This window comes from Notolepis coatsorum (genome assembly GCF_963971535.1).
Source record: "Notolepis coatsorum genome assembly, chromosome: 10".
In the NCBI taxonomy this organism is placed as follows: Eukaryota; Metazoa; Chordata; class Actinopteri; order Aulopiformes; family Paralepididae; genus Notolepis; species Notolepis coatsorum.
Window position 1 is genome coordinate 82,403,143 of NC_140174.1, and position 19,614 is coordinate 82,422,756.

At 42.7% G+C, this 19,614-nt stretch overlaps 1 protein-coding gene and 1 long non-coding RNA gene across 3 annotated transcripts in view; one reads left to right on the top strand and one right to left on the bottom strand.

Annotated features, from left to right (window-relative positions):
• nsmaf (neutral sphingomyelinase (N-SMase) activation associated factor) overlaps positions 1-10,732 on the bottom strand; it is a 92,548-nt gene extending 81,816 nt beyond the window's left edge. For both annotated transcript variants that reach the window (XM_084322792.1, XM_084322791.1), the window contains exons 1-4: positions 10,617-10,732; positions 4,421-4,507; positions 4,177-4,255; positions 386-447 (exon numbers count right to left, since the gene is read on the bottom strand). In XM_084322792.1, coding sequence (XP_084178918.1) covers positions 386-447; positions 4,177-4,255; positions 4,421-4,507; positions 10,617-10,654 — 266 coding nt within the window. In that variant the 5' untranslated portion in view covers positions 10,655-10,732. The remainder of the gene's footprint in view (positions 1-385; positions 448-4,176; positions 4,256-4,420; positions 4,508-10,616) is intronic.
• Positions 10,733-16,015: 5,283 nt separating this feature from the next.
• On the top strand, positions 16,016-19,384 carry LOC311236234. Its single transcript, XR_014620202.1, has 4 exons — positions 16,016-16,144; positions 16,850-17,210; positions 17,422-17,640; positions 19,247-19,384. It is a non-coding gene; the product is annotated as an uncharacterized lncRNA (long non-coding RNA).
• The last annotated feature ends 230 nt before the right edge of the window (positions 19,385-19,614 follow it).

Here is a 19,614-nt window from a genome sequence, read left to right on the forward strand (position 1 = left end):
AATAGCATATGAGAGTATTATATAGTAATAATAACACATGGCGATATACTAAAAAGCTATTTATAATTTTTGGCTAGTAAAAAATCTGCCCGGCTGGTAGTTTTTAAAATCTACCAGCCAAATGGCTGGTAAGTCAAAAAGTTAAGTTTGTTCCCTGTGACACAGGAAGTTTGTATTCATATTAAATTGGTACTTATAACAACATGTATGCCATTTACTAGAGCCAGAAATATTTATTATAATAGTTTGCATATCTCCATTGCAAATGGATCTAACATTGAGAGAGTCACTGAATATAAATATATCTTGGCATCTGGCTTGATGAGAAATGCTATACATTTAAAAACCATATAGACAATAGTTAGTTAGTTTAAATAATACTCACTCATTGAAAGGGTTGTAGTTTCCTTCTAAAACTTCAACCTTCATACAGTCTCTGAGAGGAATCTACAGATGGGAAAGGAGGTTTATATAAAGAATATTGGTTACTTAACAAAACACAGAACAGACTAATTATGAATCAGAAAATTAGGGCTGTACTGGATATCATTTCTGCCATTCGAAGCTTCAGACAAGGTATTTGAAGTGAAGTCTGATTATCTCAAATATTGTATTATGTCACCATATTTGGTCTTGTTTTAAATTAATACAAGCACTGTTGCTGCTGTCGAAAGTGCAGTCTTTTGTCATAACAAGATCCACCAAATTTGACTTTTTTTGTTGCTGCTGCCAGACCTAGCACAGCACTGTCAATAGTCTCACACTGCCAGACCTAGCACAGCCGTGTGGATAGTCTCACACTGCCAGAACTAGCACAGCACTGTCAATAGTCTCACACTGCCAGACCTAGCACAGCCGTGTGGATAGTCTAGTGACTAGTCTCACACTGCCAGAACTAGCACAGCACTGTCAATAGTCTCACACTGCCAGACCTAGCACAGCCCTGTGGATAGTCTCACACTGCCAGAACTAGCACAGCACTGTTAATAGTCTCACACTGCCAGAACTAGCTATACACTATGTAAAGTTTCACTATGTTCAACAAAACAAGCTTTACAGTAAGTATGACAGAAGCGATCGCACAGTGACCAGACACTCATTTGTTTACCCAATGAGTAAGAGCACTAAATGAGCATCACATGAATACACTAAATTAACATACATGAATAAAATACACTAAATGAACAATATATGAATACACTAAATGAACATTACATGAATACACTAAATGAACATTACATGGATACACTAAATGAACATTACATGAATACACTAAATTAACATTAAATGAATACACTACACTAAGTGACCATTACATTAAAACACTAAATGAACATCACATGAATACTAGGGCTGTCTTAAATACTTCGAAGCTTCGTTCGATGGCACAAGCTTCGAACATTAAAAAAATCGAAGTTAAAAAAAATTAAAAATTAAATTAAAAAAAAAATCAATTTTTTTTTAACTTCGATTTGTGTGTGTTTGTGTGTGTGCGCGTGTGCATGTGCATGTGCATGTGCGTGTGTGTGTGTGTGTGTGTGTGCACGCGCATGGGGCCATTGGGTGGGGCCGGGGGACAAATACACTGGAGGAAAGTAACCCAGCTCAGCACTGCCCAAATTATATCATCACTATTGCCTGTTTGAAGGATATCATCCTCAAACACATAATACACCTACATGCCTTGTAGAATTCCACACATAAGAAAGAAAGATACTGGGATGAATAAACAAAATAGGAAATAAAATGTAGAAATGCATGCAATACATAAATAAATATGAATCTCCATATATGAAATAGAACATTTAGATAAGGTGCTACTGAGATGTTTTGGTGAGTTCTTTGTTTTTTTGTGGAAGTAGCCCTTCTTAAAAATGCATGAACATTCACTGATAATTGGTCTGTAGTGGAGTCTACAAGGTCTACATTGCCGGACCATGTAGAATCCGGACCTTGTAGACTGACATAATTCTGTGCATAGTTTAGTCTACACAGGCCATATTTCAAATAATCAAAATCTTACTTCATTCATCTTAAACATTCTTGATTTGGGGGATTGGTAGTTCCCATGAAATCTGAAGTTGTTCAAACGACAACAGCGATCCACCTTGAATTAAATCACACAGCCGAGTGAAACCTTGTTGGCTGCGTCACAGTCACGAAAGGGGCTACTTAATTCATTAATCCAATCCACTTTATTTATAGAGCACATTTAAAAACAACAAATTTTACCAAAGTGATGTACAAGTCCCACAACATAAGATAAGAAAAATATATATATATATTAAAAAAAAAATTACATTTAATGTAAGTGACCATTACATTAAAACACTAAATGAACATTACATGAATACACTAAATGAACCTTACATGCATACACTAAATGAACATTACATTAAAACACCAAATGAACATACATGAATACACTAAATGAACATTACATGCATACACTAAATGAACAGTACATGAATACACTAAATGAACATAACATGAATACACTAAATGAACATTCCATTAATACACTAAATTAACATACATGAATACACTAAATTAACACACATTAATACACTAAATTAACATTACATGAAATTAATACACTAAATTAACATTACAATAATACACAACATCATTTGTTTTCTGTTTCTTTGCTTGCATGTAATTTTAGCCATCTTAATTGTTAGTTTCATTGTGTATCGAGTACTGACTTTTAATAATTCTGTTTTGCAATAATTGTTTTTGTATGTTTTTTTGTGTGGACCCCAGGAAGACTAGCTGGTTGCCATGGCACCAGCTAATGGGGATCCGTAATAAAATAAAATAAAATCATCACATGAATACACCAAATTAACATACATGAATACATTAAATTAACGTTACATTAATACACACATTAACAGACATGAATACACCAAATTAACATTACATTAATACACTACATTAACATCACATTAATACACTATTAACAAACATGAATACACCAAATTAACATTACATTAATACACTACATTAACATTACATGAACACACTACATTATTACACCACATTAACATTACATGAACACACTAAATTAACATTAATAAACAAAATTATCATTACATTTGTGTTTGATATAAATAGCTAGACCCTATACTAATACTCTACATTCAGCATGCAAGGATTCACCGGCGCTGCAGCTGGACCCTATTGGTATAACGTTACGGTTCTTTGGTCAAATCACATTCATCAAGCCCTCAGCTAGAATACGCATTGAATCAATGTTATAAGACATTGATATCAGGAGCTATCTGTAGCTACTGCTAGCCCGCTAGATAACGTTAAGACAATTTAGTTTACTGGGACATATAGAGCTAACGTGAGCTAGCTAACGTGAGCTAGCTAACGAGGGAACGGAGGTATTATGCACTCGAGTCGACTATTGCTGGGGCATTTGTTGATATCAGCAGATATCAGTAGCTAGCCAGCTAGATACCGTTAGACAATGCCTCGTCATGTATTAAACTAAAAGTGAATAGTTGACTGGGTCATTGTTTAAACAGTAACGGTAGCTCATGGAGGTCCGATCTAGACTAGAGCAGACTGCCTCTGTGTTGATACGAGCAGAAGCCAATAGTATCCCGCTGCAGGGCTGGCCCGGCTGGGCGGATATGACTCGTTGCCACGTTTTTTTTCAAAATAAGAATATCATACGAACTGAATGTTGCTAACTGCCGGAGCCATCGATATTATGACTCTAGCTGCGCTTGGGGTGGAAATGAGACTCGCACAGATTTTCAAAATAAGAGTATCGTTATGAACTACACGTCTACACGCCACACGGCGGGCAGACCTCTCAGTGGCAAGCGCCAAAAGGTAAAAACTGAGCGCCCCTGGCGGGCGGCGGGCTTAAATTTCGCCCCCTGCATATAGAAGTTAAAGTGACCAGGGAACAACCATATAGAAGTTAGAGTGACCAGGGAACAACCATATAGAAGTTAGAGTGACCAGGGAACAACCATATAGAAGTTAGAGTGACCAGGGAACAACCATATAGAAGTTAGAGTGACCAGGGAACAACCATATAGAAGTTAGTGACCAGGGAACAACCATATAGAAGCAGCAACAAACCACATTATTATGACATTATGGCAACTTCAGTCTTGAAAGGAAATCTAAACATCTAAGATGATCAGAACAAACCTTTAAAATTGGCTCTTCGACATCTTCTGGATCAAATATGATAGATTTGGAACAGACCTTGAACGAACCTCTGATTTTCCTGAAAGGAGAACAAGAGTTTTCTATTGACAAACAAAATAGTGTGCTCTTCTGTTTGGCACTCACTCACAACCGCATAACGGCAATTGCACTCTGAGTGAAGAACAACAAAATAAAAAAACATAATCATCATTCTTGGTTGAGATTGCAGTCAAAAGTAAGTTACCTCGCCTTGGTTGAGCTGGTGGTCAGTAGTAGCGCAGTATGCTGTTCGAAATAGTACTCCTCCAGATCTAGCAGCAGGAGAGAGAATCTATAGATGCAAATACAAGAGAGGAGTCAGATCACAAGGCAAGAGACAGATAGTACTGCAGTATTATGTATAGTCTTGCAGTACTACAGTGCACTGAATTTGCAGAATTGTTTACAAAAAATGTCATGAATGTCCAGTATTATAGAAATGTATTATTGGAGGGCGGCTGAGTGGCGCAGTGGGCAAGGCGCTCGCCTCTAACGCAGGAGACGCTGGGTTCGAGCCCAGCTCTCGGCGTTGCTACCGGCTGGCCGGTCGTTCATACTAACACAATTGGCAGTGTTAGAGGGTAGGAAAGCCGGTGGGTGGGGATTGGACGTTGTGGACAGCGACTCCTACAGGTCGGTTGGGTGACGCCGGTGCGGCGGAAGCAGGAAATAGTGGGGGCAGCGTGAGCCTCCCACGCGTTACTCCTCGCCACTGAGAGTTCGAGCTGCTGCGGTGAAAAGATGCGACAGGCTGCCTCCTCATGTACCGGAGGGGACACGTGATGCAAGGCTTCTGTCCTCACTACAATCGACCTGTGGGAGGCATAGTCTAGCAACGTTCAAGACAGGGGAGGGAAAAATTGGATATACGAAATTGGGATGGGAGTAAAATAGAAAAATGGGGAGAAAAAGTGGATAAAAAAAAAGACAGGGGAGGGAAGAATTGGAAATACGAAATTGGGATGGGAGAAAAATAGAAAATGGGGAGAAAAAGTGGATACAAAAAAAAATATTATTGGTGGGCGGCCGGGTGGCGCAGTGGGCAAGGCGCTCGCCACCAACACAGGATATACTGGTATCGAGCCCAGCTCTCTGCGTTGCTTCCGGCTTGGCCGGCCGTCGTACTAACACAATTGGCAGTGTTAGAGGGTGGGAAAGCCGGTGGGTGGGTCCTGGTCGTTGTAAACAGCGACTCCTACAGTTCGGTCGGGGTGCCTGCTCAGCGAGAAAAGGATCTAAGGGGGGTAGTGTGATCCTTCCACACGTTACACCCTGAGAGTCCGCGCTGCCAGGTGAAAAGAAGCGGTTGATTGGCTACACATGTGTCGGAGGAAGCATGTGATAGCCTCCACTCTCCCAGACCAACTGTAGGGGGTAGGTGCGCAGCGACCAAGAAGGGGATTGGGAATTGGCATAACGACTAACATTGGGATGGGAGAAAAACGGAGGGAAAAGGAGGGGGGAAAAGATAAATAAAAAAAATTTAAAAATTTATTATTGGTAAGTCACTTTAGAGAATAAGCATACCGTACGTGTAAGAATTAATTACTTTAAAGAACAGGTATATGTGTAAGAATGACTTTTAAGAACAGGTGTACATGTAATAATTACTTTATTTATTTATTTTTTAAGCGTTTTCCCAGCTTTTTCATGGTCAGACATGACCGACAGAGGAGGAGAGGGAGAACGGGAGAGGAGGTGGGGAGGACATGCGACAAGTTATCCCCCGGGAGCGGGAGGCGAACCCGGGACGGCCGCGTGGGTGTGCGAGGCACTATGCGGTGCGCCACGAGGGTGCCCCGTAATAATTACTTTTAAGAACAGGTATACGTGTAAGAATTACTTTTAAGAACAGGTATATGTGTAAGAATGAACCTATGACAATTCCAACCAACCAGTACATGAGTTATGAAAGTGGGTGGAGGAGTGGCTAAAGTATAGGGTGTGGGGCTAACCTACACCAATAAAAAATTACTCTCAATCAAATTTTTTTATATAGCATGTTTAAACATGACGCTTGACAACCAAAGTGCTTCACATAGTGAAGCTAAGAACAAAGAAAAGTATAAAATAAAAAAATATAAATATTTAAAAAAAATCAACGGATAGACAAAGGAAAAACAGAACAACACGTCAACAAGTACGGCAAGAGTCAAAGTGAGTCAGGGAAGGCCAGGCGATATAGGTGGGTTTTGAGTTTTGATTTAAAAGACTCGATGGAGGGGGCAGATTTAATGGACATGGGGATGCTGTTCCAGAGGTCAGGGGCTGCGACCGCAAAAGCACGTCCCCCCCTAGACTTGAAGTTAGACCTACGGGTGGTTAGGAGACCCTTATCAGCCGATCTGAGGGCCCTGGCGTTGGTATAGGCGCAGTGGTGCCCAACCAGTCGGTTTCAAGTAGACCATGAGATTATTTAGGGAGGTGACAGCGCATTGGCAAAAAATAAAAAAAAATATCAAACGGAAATCTGCGAGCCCAACTCAGATCGAGTTTTCCACCTGGCCGCTGTGTGTATTTGCCATGTCTCGCCCCTGCATCAACGGAGGCACAGTATTCCAATACACATCATACATCCTGCGCAGGTATAATCACTGAGGCCACGTCTGGTCTTTTGTGAGTCAGAGGAGCGCAAAGTGCCGCGACGTGCATGCGTGCGTGCGTGACAGCCCTGCGCAGGTATATCGTCTGGTCTTTTGTGAGTCAATGTGTACTCAGATATTTGTGATCGACACTGTCGCGTAACTAAAGCACTTCCAAATGCTGGCAAGAGAAAGGCCGAATTTAGTAGTAGCGATACTAACTACTATGAAACGGAGTAAAAGAAGTTATGATCCTAAATACTTGGCATATGGATTTACTTGGACTGGCCAAGAAGATGACCCCGAGACCACAGTGCGTTTTGTGTTACGAGATCCTTTCTAACGAGAGCTTTAAACCAAGTAAATTACAGCGGCACTTGGAAACTAAGCATCCTGAATTTAAAACTGTGATTTGAAGCCCATCATCTGTAGCCGCATAGAAGGGCTCATTGATCAATTTTGGAATTATTTCCCCGAAAGAAAGAGCACGGACTATTTGAACAACTGGATCCAAGATCCTGCCAAGATCCTGTTCATTGCGCATGATGCAACAGGCCTCCCTCTGTCTGAGCAGGAGGCGTTGATCGATCTTTCGTGTGACGAGAAAGTCAAGTTCACTGGACAGGCCCTCGCAAAGTTTTGGGATATCAGTCCGGAACGACTACCCAGTGCTGTGTAATGCTGCGCTGAGAAACCTTGTTCCGTTTGCATCAACATACCTCTGTGAAGCAGGATTCTCGGCTCTGACATTAATAAAAAATAAATGCAGATCTCGCCTCCGAGTATAAGCGGATCTGCGCCTCTTTCTCAGCACAACGCAGCCACGTATCATGGAACTATGTTCAAATGTACAAGCACACCCTTCCCATTAAGTCTCGTTTTTGTTTATTCTTGAAAAGCGCATGTGTGAACGCATACAAAATGACAAAATATGCCTTGATCATTTCATAAATGTGTATACAGAAACAATTCCGTTTGATAATATTCATTCATTTCATTAATAACATTCTTGTCATTCTTGTAATTCCTACACTACACTGTTACAATGATATATAAAAAATGTAAGGGATAATGTATAGCTACGAGGTCATTGTCGCAAAATAATTGACCGACAGAGTTTAAAATACAGAGGCGCAGCGCCAAGGTGTTTTAAACGTCAGTGAAGGTCAATTATTTTGCGACAATGATCGAGTATAGCTATACATTATCCCGCTTATTACATGGCTAACTTACTAACAATATACCTAATTAATTTTACATCGACAAGACGAGATCAAATGCAGACGCAGTTCTGTTCTGGCTCCGCTGTCATCGTCACACACACTCCACTGTCAGTGCAGCCAGCAGGTGTGTCTGATTGCCGCTCTATCGGAGATAGCAAAACATGACACAATGTGATCCTATCTCCGATAGAGCGGCTGATCTCAGAGACGCGAGTTGAAAGAATACATCGGGAGGAGAATGAATGAATGAATGAATGAAAACTTTATTTAACAGATTGCAGAATGGGTACAATACAGTACGGCTCAATACACACAAAGGGGATGCAGACCAGAGAAAGGCTTTTGTCTTGTTTACATCAGGTTCATTCATTCTCCTCCCGATGTGTTCGTTCAACTCGAGTCTCTGCGACCAGCCGCTCTATCGGAGATAGGATCACATTATGTTTTTATTCCGAATAGATCTACACAGGCTTATAGCCTATAATACGTGACATTTGAAGCAGGCACCACTGCTGTTGTAATTGTCTGGTAATAGCTGTTTCGAGTGTTTATTATCAGTGTTGCAGTGGCAAATTGACAGTAGGTCAAACGCTCCACGCGCGTGCGCGCGCATGTGCACGCGCATGCATGCACAGTTTTTTTTGGCACAGATTTTTTTTTTTCTTGAAATAGAGAAGCTGAAAAAGGTAGCAGCGTATGAAACTTTTGTATCACAAACAGTACTGTATTTGCAAATCTGGTATATGTCATAAATGTATAGATGTAGCAGTACTGTCTATCTGTATGTCGTGTATGTCATATATGTTATGATGAATTGAAAATGGGGGACCCTGATGTAAACAAGACGAAAGTCTTTCTCTGGTCTGCATCCCCTTAACAATTGTATGTATTTAGCTGTACTGTACCCATTCTGCAATCTGTTAATAACGTTTTCAATCAATCAATCAATCAATCAATCAATCAATCCCGCAGTGCAATACTCCAATTCAGCCATTGGGTGGGACGGTCATGTGACCCAAATCAGCCAATGGAAGCGAGGGTCCTAGAGTGTTGGTGCTCTCGTCCTGCAGCTGGATACTATTGCCTCACAGCGCGGCCGTCAGCGCGAGGCCCAGAGAGCGCCGCTGGCTCTGCGGCTCTGCAGCTGCATGCTTCTCCGGGAGTCCGGTTGGATAATGCCATGTAAAAAGTCGCATGCCTGACATATCGGCATGTAACTCGAGAACCGAGGCACGGATTTTGGCGATCCAGATGGCATTCGAACGGCAACGAATAGCGCTTTATTCTGTAATTTATATGTTCGGCGAAAAATGCAGACCCGAGCCTTCAGATGCTCGCAAAGGGCCGTGAAACTGAAACTGAAACTGAAAAACAGTGAAACCCCGGACATTTCGATGAATTAATAAACCCCCCCCGGACAGGGCGTGAAAAGAGGACATGTCCGGGCAAAAGAGGACGTTTGGTCAGCCTACTCTACCTGTGCTTTTGTTATGTAAAAACGGTGGCCGCGGCCCGGGCCGAGCCGGTACTTAGTTACAACGAATGGGAACAGCGGATTTTTGTGTGCGTGACTGCGCGTACACGCGGGAACATTTCCGTGCGCGATTGCGCGTACTTCAGCCTCAGTGAGCGAGGTATAACGCTGTTATACCGAGTTATACCAGCACTGCAACACTGTATTATTATTGGGTTGTTGTCGCAGACGCAGACTCACTCTTCCTATACCCAGGCAAATCTGTCTTCATATCTCACGCCCCAAAGGCGATAGTGAGGGGGGCGTACGCGTGTAGGTCAGTGGCCAATCAGAGCGCAAAACGGGAACCCGGAAACACAAATGCGTTGGTAAAAGCATACACCCCGCCGGACCTGAGAGCGCCGTGCTCTGCCTGTCTGCAGAACAGATGGATGCTTCTCACTTGGTCGGCCGTTCGAGTGCAACTTCCTGTGGTAAACCGACTTTAGGAGGACCAGTCTTGACATGTTGTGTGAAAAGGTAAAACGCTCAGCCTCATGTTACGTATGCCACAAAAGTTAATACTGTGGGGAAATCACAACATTAATCATGAAATGGAAACCGCCACAACACTACTACTACAAATAGGTAAAGGTAACGTTAGTAGTAGTTTCACCGCAAGGAGCTCAGCTACTGAACCCCCATTAACACACACACCCCCCCCAAACACCTAACAGTGGCTTTGGAGCGACTGAGTCCTCATTTCAAAACACTAATCTTATATCCAGGCAGGGGATAATAATTCTACTAATGTTATTATTACTACTATTATTATTAAAGCAGCCGGCACACACCACAACCCATAACACCACTTTTCAATATCTATGACAACAACAAATTCGAAGGTTCTTCTATCGAAGTTTCGCTTTAGAGGAGATAGTTGTACAAATAAATTATTCAAGAGGATGTTAATTCATATACTATTAAATAGATAATAAAGGCCCCTCCCATCTACTTCAAATGAGAGTTCGTTACAGCCTGATAACAAAGTGAGAAGCTACAAAAACACACCCTGCGATTTCAAAGCTCTCTGGTCTAAAAATCATTTAGGAAGCCATTCAAATGAGCATCTGTTGCACAAACCTTTCTTTCGACTTTTCTCTCGTCTTTAAAAACGACATGGCTGTAGTGTCTATCTATGCAGCATCTTGTGTTAGAAACCAGAAGCTCCTTCACTGCGTTTTCTGTCAACAAGGAAACTAGTCAGTGAAACACGTGACGCGTTTTACACATGATCACAGTTAAAACCGAGATCCTCGACTCGAGGCAATAGTATGCAACTGCAGAGCCGCAGAGCCAGCGGCGCTCTCAGGTCCGGCGGTCTGGGGACCGCTCAGCAGCGCCACCCACCCAATGGCTGAAATAAATTAATGAATTAATTAATTAATGAAAACTTTATTTAACAGATTGCAGAATGGGTACAATACAGTACGGCTCAATACACACAATCGTTAAGGGGATGCAGACCAGAGAAAGACGTTTGTCTCAGTCTGGAGGAGGGATATACTAGACCTGGAGACAGACTTTGACTGGCAAGAGGCCTGGGCAGACTTTGACTGGCAAGAGGCCTGGGCAAATGTACGACTTGCATCAAGGAACCCGGATCATCAACAAATCAATCTTAACTATATTCACAGGACATACTTAACACCTATAAGACTGAACAAAATGGGTCTTAAACAAGACTCCAAATGCTCCCTATGTACAAATGGGGACGAAGGGACATTTATGCACATGTACTGGGACTGCCCACCAGTTAAGATATTTTGGAAAGAAGTGACCCAGCAATTATCAAATCTCTTAACTCTGGATATATGTGTACACCCCTCTGTATTACTGCTGAATGATGTCTTTGAACATGCAGTACCTCCACAGCTAAAGAGATTGGTTTTATCCGGTATCACAGTGGCTAAAAAGCTGATAGCATCACGATGGTTTCAACCGGAAAAAATTTGTCAGAAGGTCTGGACTCTTACATATCTCTATGTGATTTATCAAGAAATATCTACAGCAAGAATTTTGGGTCTCAATGAATCCAAAATGACAATGTGGTTAGAAGTGCTGGAGAGAATAAAAGCTAGCATATAATGGTAGTGTCTGGTTAGGAACAAGTTATAATGGTTGGATTATCCAATGGGGGGTCCGGGAGGGGGGGGTACGAGCTAGAGCATATGTGTGTATAGGTTTTTAGATAACAGGTATTAGGGGTATATCCTGTATACGACATTTGACTAAATGGTAATTTCATTGGATATGCACTGTAATTAATGCTTGTATATCTTATCGTGTGTTGTCATGTTTGTTTATATGTTTGTTTAAAAAATAATAAAAAAATAAAAACAAAAAAAAGAGAAAGACGTTTGTCTTGTTTACATCAGGGTCCCCCATTTTCAATTCATATTGACATTTATGACATACACAACATAGGCTACATGACATTTATGGCATAGGGACATACAGGTATTTAGTACTGATACATTTGTGACATAAACGGTATTCAAATATACAGTACTGTTACCCATAGATCCTGACAGAGTATATACATATGATGGGGAGGGGACTGTACATTAGGAGAGGGTAGGTGGGTGGGAGAGAAATATACATACGGTGGGGAGGAGACTGTACATTTGGAGGGGGTAGGTGGGTGGGAGAGAAATATACATACGGCGGGGAGAGAATATATATGCGGTGGGGAGGAGACTGTCTATTAGGAGGGGTGGGGGGTTTGGACATTTACGGTGGCCAGTTTCGAATTGCAGTCTCCCGTAGGTGTTCTTTGAGAGTGTTTTTGAAAGTGGGTAGTGATTCACATTCCTTTACAGCTTTGGGTAGGGCGTTCCACATTGATGTGGCATAATTGCGAAACTTGTTTAGTCCCTTGTTTGAGCCGAATCTGGGTTTAACATGATTTGTGGAGCTCCCTCTGGTGTTGTGATCGTGGTATTCACTGACCTTTGGGAAGTATTTTGACATGTACATGGGTACCTTGGTCGCGTAGTGTATCTTGTAGACCAGGCCCATTGCAAGTTGCTGTACTCTGTCGTCTACTCTAAGCCATCCTAGGTTGTCAAAGTGGGCAGGGGTGAGGTGGGTTCTAGGAGTCAGGTCAAGCAGTAGTCTGACTAGCTTGTTTTGAGATGTTTGTCATTTGTTTTTTAGTGCCTTTGAATGAATGAATGAATGAATGAAAACTTTATTTAACAGATTGCAGAATGGGTACAATACAGTACGGCTCAATACATACAATTGTTAAGGGGATGCAGACCTGAGAAAGACGTTTGTCTTGTTTCCATCAGGGTCCCCCATTTTCAATTCATATAGACATATATGACATACATGACATACAGATAGTCAGTACTGCTACATCTATACATTTATGACATACCAGATTTGCAAATACAGTACTTTTTGTGATACAGAAGGAGTCAAGAAAAGGGAGTATATACATTTGACGTAGAAACTGTACATTGGAGGAGGTTGGGTGGGGGGGGTTGGGTACATTGGGATATTGACAACCATACTGGGTAATTTACATTGGAGGTGGTTGGGGGGGGGGGGGGGGGGGGGGGGGCACACTGTATAAACAAGTAACACTGTACATTGAGGGGGGGGGGGAGGAGACACTGTACAAACAAACACAATTGTACATTGAACTATTGACAAAACCATACTAGGTAAATTACTGTACATTGGAGGGGGTTGGGTTAGGATATTTACAGGGGCCAGTGTTGAATTGCAGTCTCCCGTAGGTGTCCCTTGAGAGAGGTTTTGAAAGTGGGTAGTGATCCACATTCCTTTACAGCTTTGGGTAGGGCGTTCCACATTGATGTGGCATAATTGCGAAACGTGTTTAGTCCCTTATTTGAGCCGAATCTGGGTTTAACATGATTTGTGGAGCTCCCTCTGGTGTTGTGATCGTGGTATTCACTGACCTTTGGGAAGTATTTTGACATGTACATGGGTACCTTGGTCGTGTAGTGTATCTTGTAGACCAGGCCCATTGCAAGTTGTTGTACTCTGTCGTCTACTCTAAGCCATCCTAGGTTGTCAAAGTGGGCAGGGGTGAGGTGGGTTCTAGGAGTAAGGTCAAGCAGTAGTCTGACCAGTTTGTTTTGAGATGTTTGTAATTTTGTTTTTAGCGCCTTTGAGGTGCTTTGGTACCATGAGGTGCAAGCATAGTCGTAGTACCCCTGAATGAGTGCTCCTGCCAGAGTCTTCAGGGTGTTCTTGTTTACCAGAGAGGAGATCCGGTACAAGAATCGAGTTCGTTGGTTGACTTTTTTTATTACATTGGATGCCATTTTGTCACAGGAGGTGCTTTGGTACAGGCTTCTCAGTTACAGTGGGTGACAATATTGTCACAAGGAAAGATGAAATTACCTACCTGGGTTCCATCCTAGAGGCTAATCTTTCCTGTGACAAAATGGCATCCAATGTAATAAAAAAAGTCAACCAACGAACTCGATTCTTGTACCGGATCTCCTCTCTGGTAAACAAGAATACCCTGAAGACTCTGGCAGGAGCACTCATTCAAGGGTACTACGACTATGCGTGCACCTCATGGTACCAAAGCACCTCAAAGGCGCTAAAAACAAAATTACAAATATCTCAAAACAAACTGGTCAGACTACTGCTTGACCTTACTCCTAGAACCCACCTCACCCCTGCCCACTTTGACAACCTAGGATGGCTTAGAGTAGACGACAGAGTACAGCAACTTGCAATGGGCCTGGTCTACAAGATACACTACGCGACCAAGGTACCCATGTACATGTCAAAATACTTCCCAAAGGTCAGTGAATACCACGATCACAACACCAGAGGGAGCCCCACAAATCATGTTAAACCCAGATTCGGCTCAAACAAGGGACTAAACACGTTTCGCAATTATGCCACATCAATGTGGAATGCCCTACCCAAAGCTGTAAAGGAATGTGAATCACTACCCACTTTCAAAAACACTCTCAAAGAACACCTACGGGAGACTGCAATTCGAAACTGGCCCCTACAAATGTCCTAACCCAGTTGTACAGTAAATTACCAAGTATGGCTTTGTCAGTATTCCAATGTACAGTGTGTGTCCCCCCTACCCACCCCCCCCCCTCCAATGTACAGCCCCCACCCACCCCCACCCCACCCACCCAACCTCCCCCAATGTACAGTTTCTACGTCAAATGTATATACACTCTTTTTCTGGACACTTTTTGTATCACAAACAGTACTGTATTTGCAAATCTGATATGTCATAAATGTATAGATGTAGCAGTACTGTGGGCACGAATGCGGAGACGCTGGGCTCGCCTGTTCGAGCCCAGCGCTCCACATTGCTTTCAGTTTAGCTGGTCGTTCATACTAATACACATTGGCCGTATTAGGGGGTGGGAAACTGATGGGTGGGGATCGGGCGTTGTGGACAGCGACTCCTACAGGTCGGTTGGTGCGCCTGCGCAGTAGAATCAGGAAGTGTCTGGGGCAGCGTGAGCCTCCCACGCGTTACTCCTCGCCACTGAGAGATCGAGCTGCGCAGGTGAAAAGATGCGACTGCTGTTACCTCAAGTACCGGAGGGGACTTGTGCTATGTATGACTTAGTCCACATTGCAGCCGGCTTGTGGGAGGCAAGAAACAGCGTTCGTGACAGGGGAGGGTTGAATTGGATGATACGAAATTGGGATGGGAGAAAAATATAGAAAATGGGAGAAAAAGTGGATAAAAAAAAAAAATGTAGCAGTACTGTCTATCTGTATGTCATGTATGTCATATATGTTATGATGAATTGAAAATGGGGGACCCTGATGTAAACAAGACGAAAGTCTTTCTCTGATCTGCATCCCCTTAACAATTGTATGTATTGAGCTGTACTGGAGTCTGTACCCATTCTGCAATCTGTTAATAAACTTTTCAATCAATCAATCAAACCCTTAACAATTGTACCCATTCTGCAATCTGTTAATTAAAGTTTAAATAAACGCATTCATTCAAGATATCTGGCCTCGCGCGGATCTCACAGCTGTGCCCGCACAGTGCAATACTCCAATTCAGCCATTGGCAATTCAGCCATTGGGTGGGTGGCGCTGCTGAGCGGTCCCTGTGATGTTTGTCTTGTGTTATGAAATAACTTGACAGGACGACCAGATTTAGTCTAACATCGACTCCCTCATTTAATGTCTCTTCTCCAGCTTCATGCATATACAGAATGCCGTCTCTCGTCCCACATCCGGGTTACTCTCCCAGTACGGGTACCCGCATAGCTCAATACACTACAGTCCCCAGGAGATGCTTCCACCTGCAGAACCACGTCTCCAGCAGGCTGAGGATACCGCAGGCTGAGGACGCTCGCTTCCATTGGCTGATTTGGGTCACGTGACCGTCCCACCCAATGGCTGAATTGGAGTGTTGCACTGCGGGCATTGGCTGATTTGGGTCACGTGATTTGGAGCAGCGGAAAGGAACCAAAAAATAATAATAATAAACACTGAACAGACGTAGACAAAATGGGGGCATCTTTGGACACCCCTGCGGCTTGTCCTTTGTGTAGTTATGCATATCGGGACCCGATCACGTTGAAGTGCAAGCATCGTTTCTGCAAGTTTCTGGAGTGACTTCGCGACCGGTCCGTTTTATTGTCCCGAGTGGCGGTGCAACACCTCGTACAAGATTGATTGATTGATTGATTGATTGATTGATTGATTGAAAAGTTTATTAACAGATTGCAGAATGGGTACAGTACAGTACAGCTCAATACATACAATTGTTAAGAGGATGCAGACCTGAGAAAGACTGATGAATGAATTGAAAATGGGGGACCCTGTAAACAAGACGAAAGTATTTCTCTGGGCTGCATCCCCTTAACAATTGTGTATTGAGCTGTACTGTACTGTACCCATTGATTGATTGATTGAAAAGTTTATTAACAGATTGCAGAATGGGTACAGTACAGTACAGCTCAACAATACACAGACCAGAGAAAGACTTTCGTCTTGTTTACATCAGGGTCCCCCATTTTCAATTCATCATAACATATATGACATACACAACATACAGATAGACAGTACTGCTACATCTATACATTTATGACATACCAGATTTGCAAATACAGTACTGTTTGTGCTACAAAAAGTGTCCAGAAAAAGAGTGTATATACATACATACTTCCTTAACTGTCTCAGGTGGTAGAGGCGCTGCTTCACCTTCTTTACGACTGAGTCTAATAATAATAATTTAGGACCTGCTCAGAGGTCATCAATCGGCACACATGCGATGCATGCATGCAATTCGTATCTGCGATTAACCCATCCCATCGTCCTTCCCCCCAAAGGGCAGCCGGGAGCAGACGGGCGTCAACGTGAGCCGCGCCAGGGGACCAATCCAAGTGCTCCTGTCCGTCTTCGTCAAGGACGCCACAGCGTTAGCGATCTGTTGTTGTGCATGTTTTTCCATTGGGTTTATCTTATCGGGGGGGAAACCCTTGCGAGCACATGCAAACATGCAAACTCCACACAGAAAGGCCCGGGAGATACCCCACCTGGGTAACTGGCATCATGGAAACCTGGTCCCCAAGCGGGAATCGAACCCTGGACCTTCTTGCTGTGAGGCGACAGTGTTAACCACTACACCACCATGCCGCTATCGTCTATGTGTGTTGTCCATGTCAGGTCCTCTGAGATGTGGACCCCCAGGTACTTGAAGCTGCTCACCCTGTCCACGGTAGCCCCGTTTATAACATTACATCTCTAATATATTGTATAACATTACATCTCTAACATACTGTAGTATTATAACATTACATGTCTAATATATTATATAACATTACATCTCTACCTACTGTAGTAGTTTAAGTAACAGGACATGTCTAACTCATCTCTGATCGCCTGTCTTCCTCTTGTATAGCTGGGCATATCTCCACTGTTGTTCCATGAGGTCTACCTGCCAAAGAAGGACGACGGGGTAAAGACCGTGTCCCGCCGCCTGGACGACCAGAACGGACACGGAGGCAGAGAGGACGTCTCCCTCCCCTGTCCCCGACTCTGTGTCCTGGACCGAGAGGAGACCGGGTTCGGGTTCCACCTGGGCTGTGTTCAGGATGAGCCCGGGACATTCATTAGCCAGGTACTCCATACTATAGGGATGCACCGATCAGACTCTTTCAGTCCCGATACTGATACCGATATACCTGGGCTTTGGGTATCGGCCGATACCGAGTACCGATCCGATACCCATTGTTCAATTAATAAACTGTATGCCTCACTGTGTGGAAGAGACTGGGATCATTCTTTTGTGCCAGGCAACATCAGGCTTGACATAGATATAAATGTACTGAATTGTTATTTATTATTAAATTAAATATAAACATATAAAAAACAATAAAAATATATATATTTAAAGTGTCTCCGATACCCAATCTAGCTATTTTCGGGGCCGATATCCGATATCAATATCGGATCGGTGCATCCCTACTCCATACTGTTATACTGGATCTATAATGGATGCCTTTTATATAGTGATGCACCGATGTGAAAATTGTGGCCGATACCGATAACCGATATTAATATTGCTGTTCTGGCCGATACCGATATTTACCGATGTCGATATCTCTGTATAGAAAACACTTTTTTATTATAATCAAATAAAGAGCTATTTTCCAAAACGCATAATTTTTTTACTTTTGTAACTTATTTTCAGAAATGACTGATATTTTAAAAATATTTAAGGCCAAAACATGTAAGAAGTGTGTCGACGATATATCGGCCGATATATCGTGCATCACTACTTTTATACCAAGAATGATCTAACGTCATAATGAATATATACATTAAATCGTAAATGGTGCATTTATATAGCAGCTTTTATCCAAAGCGCTTTACAATTTTTGTTCCTCCACATTCACACACCGACGGCAGAGGCGACCACGCAAGGTGCCAACCTGCTCATCGGGAGCAGTTAGGGGTTAAGCGTCTTGCTCTTGTTTTTTTATTTTAAACAATATTTGTATTGGGTTTTACAGTACACAAGTCAGGTTTTCATTGCCATCAATTATTTGACTTGACAAAGGCCACAGGCCGAAACGTTGTGTTATAGTATATTAAACTTGGGAACACGGCAGACGGTGTGCTGACTTTTTTTTCCACAACTTTACATATCTATTTGAGTCGAGCACCCGTGACTATACTTGGGATGTGTGTGTCTTTTCTACTACGTTTACTACTATGCACTCAACACTGCAGCACCCAAGTTTCAGCACTGTTTGATGAACATTGTTACTCAGCTGTAAGAGTTGTACCCTTCCTTCCTGCTGACTTGGATAAAAACGTTCAGCTAAATGACTAAATGTCAATGAGCGGTGTATATATTTTCTGTTAGGATCTCTGTTTAAAGTACTGTATATTTGCATATCTTGTGTGTCAAATGTAACAGTACTATATACCTGTATGTCATGTATGTCATGATATATATCTCCTGTATATCTGTATGTCGTGTATGTCATAAATGTCACTATGAATTGAAAATGGGGGACCCTTTAAACAAGGCGAAAGTCTTTCTCTGGTCTGCATCCCCTTAACAATTGTGTGTATTGAGCCGTACTGTATTGTACCCATTCTGCAACCTGTTAATAACATTTTCAATCAATCAATCAATCAATCAATCAATCAATCAATCAATCAATCAATCAATCAATCAATCAGCTCTGAGTGCAGCTCTGTGTTCCGTCCACCAGGTGGTGCCAGCGGGCTCGGGCCAGACGTGGTGGAGGTGAACGGACGCAACGTGGAGAGGGAGTTCTTCGAGGAGGTGGTGGCCATGGGCGGCGGGTGTATAAGGCTGGGGCAGGCTGTGCCTTCCCAGACCAGTCGACACATTATTTTTATTTATTTAAAAAAAAAAAAAGGGGGGGTTTTAGCCTTTATTTTTTTCCCCTGTGTACCTGTGTGTGTGTGGGGGGGCTGGGGTCCGTCAATGGATAGGTGTGGTGACACTTAACATTCCAGACGGCCTGAATACACTGAAGACTGGCAGGAGCCCCCACCCACCCCCACTTCAAAACATGGTTAAAAAAGAACTTGTCAACAACATCCCTGCAGAACT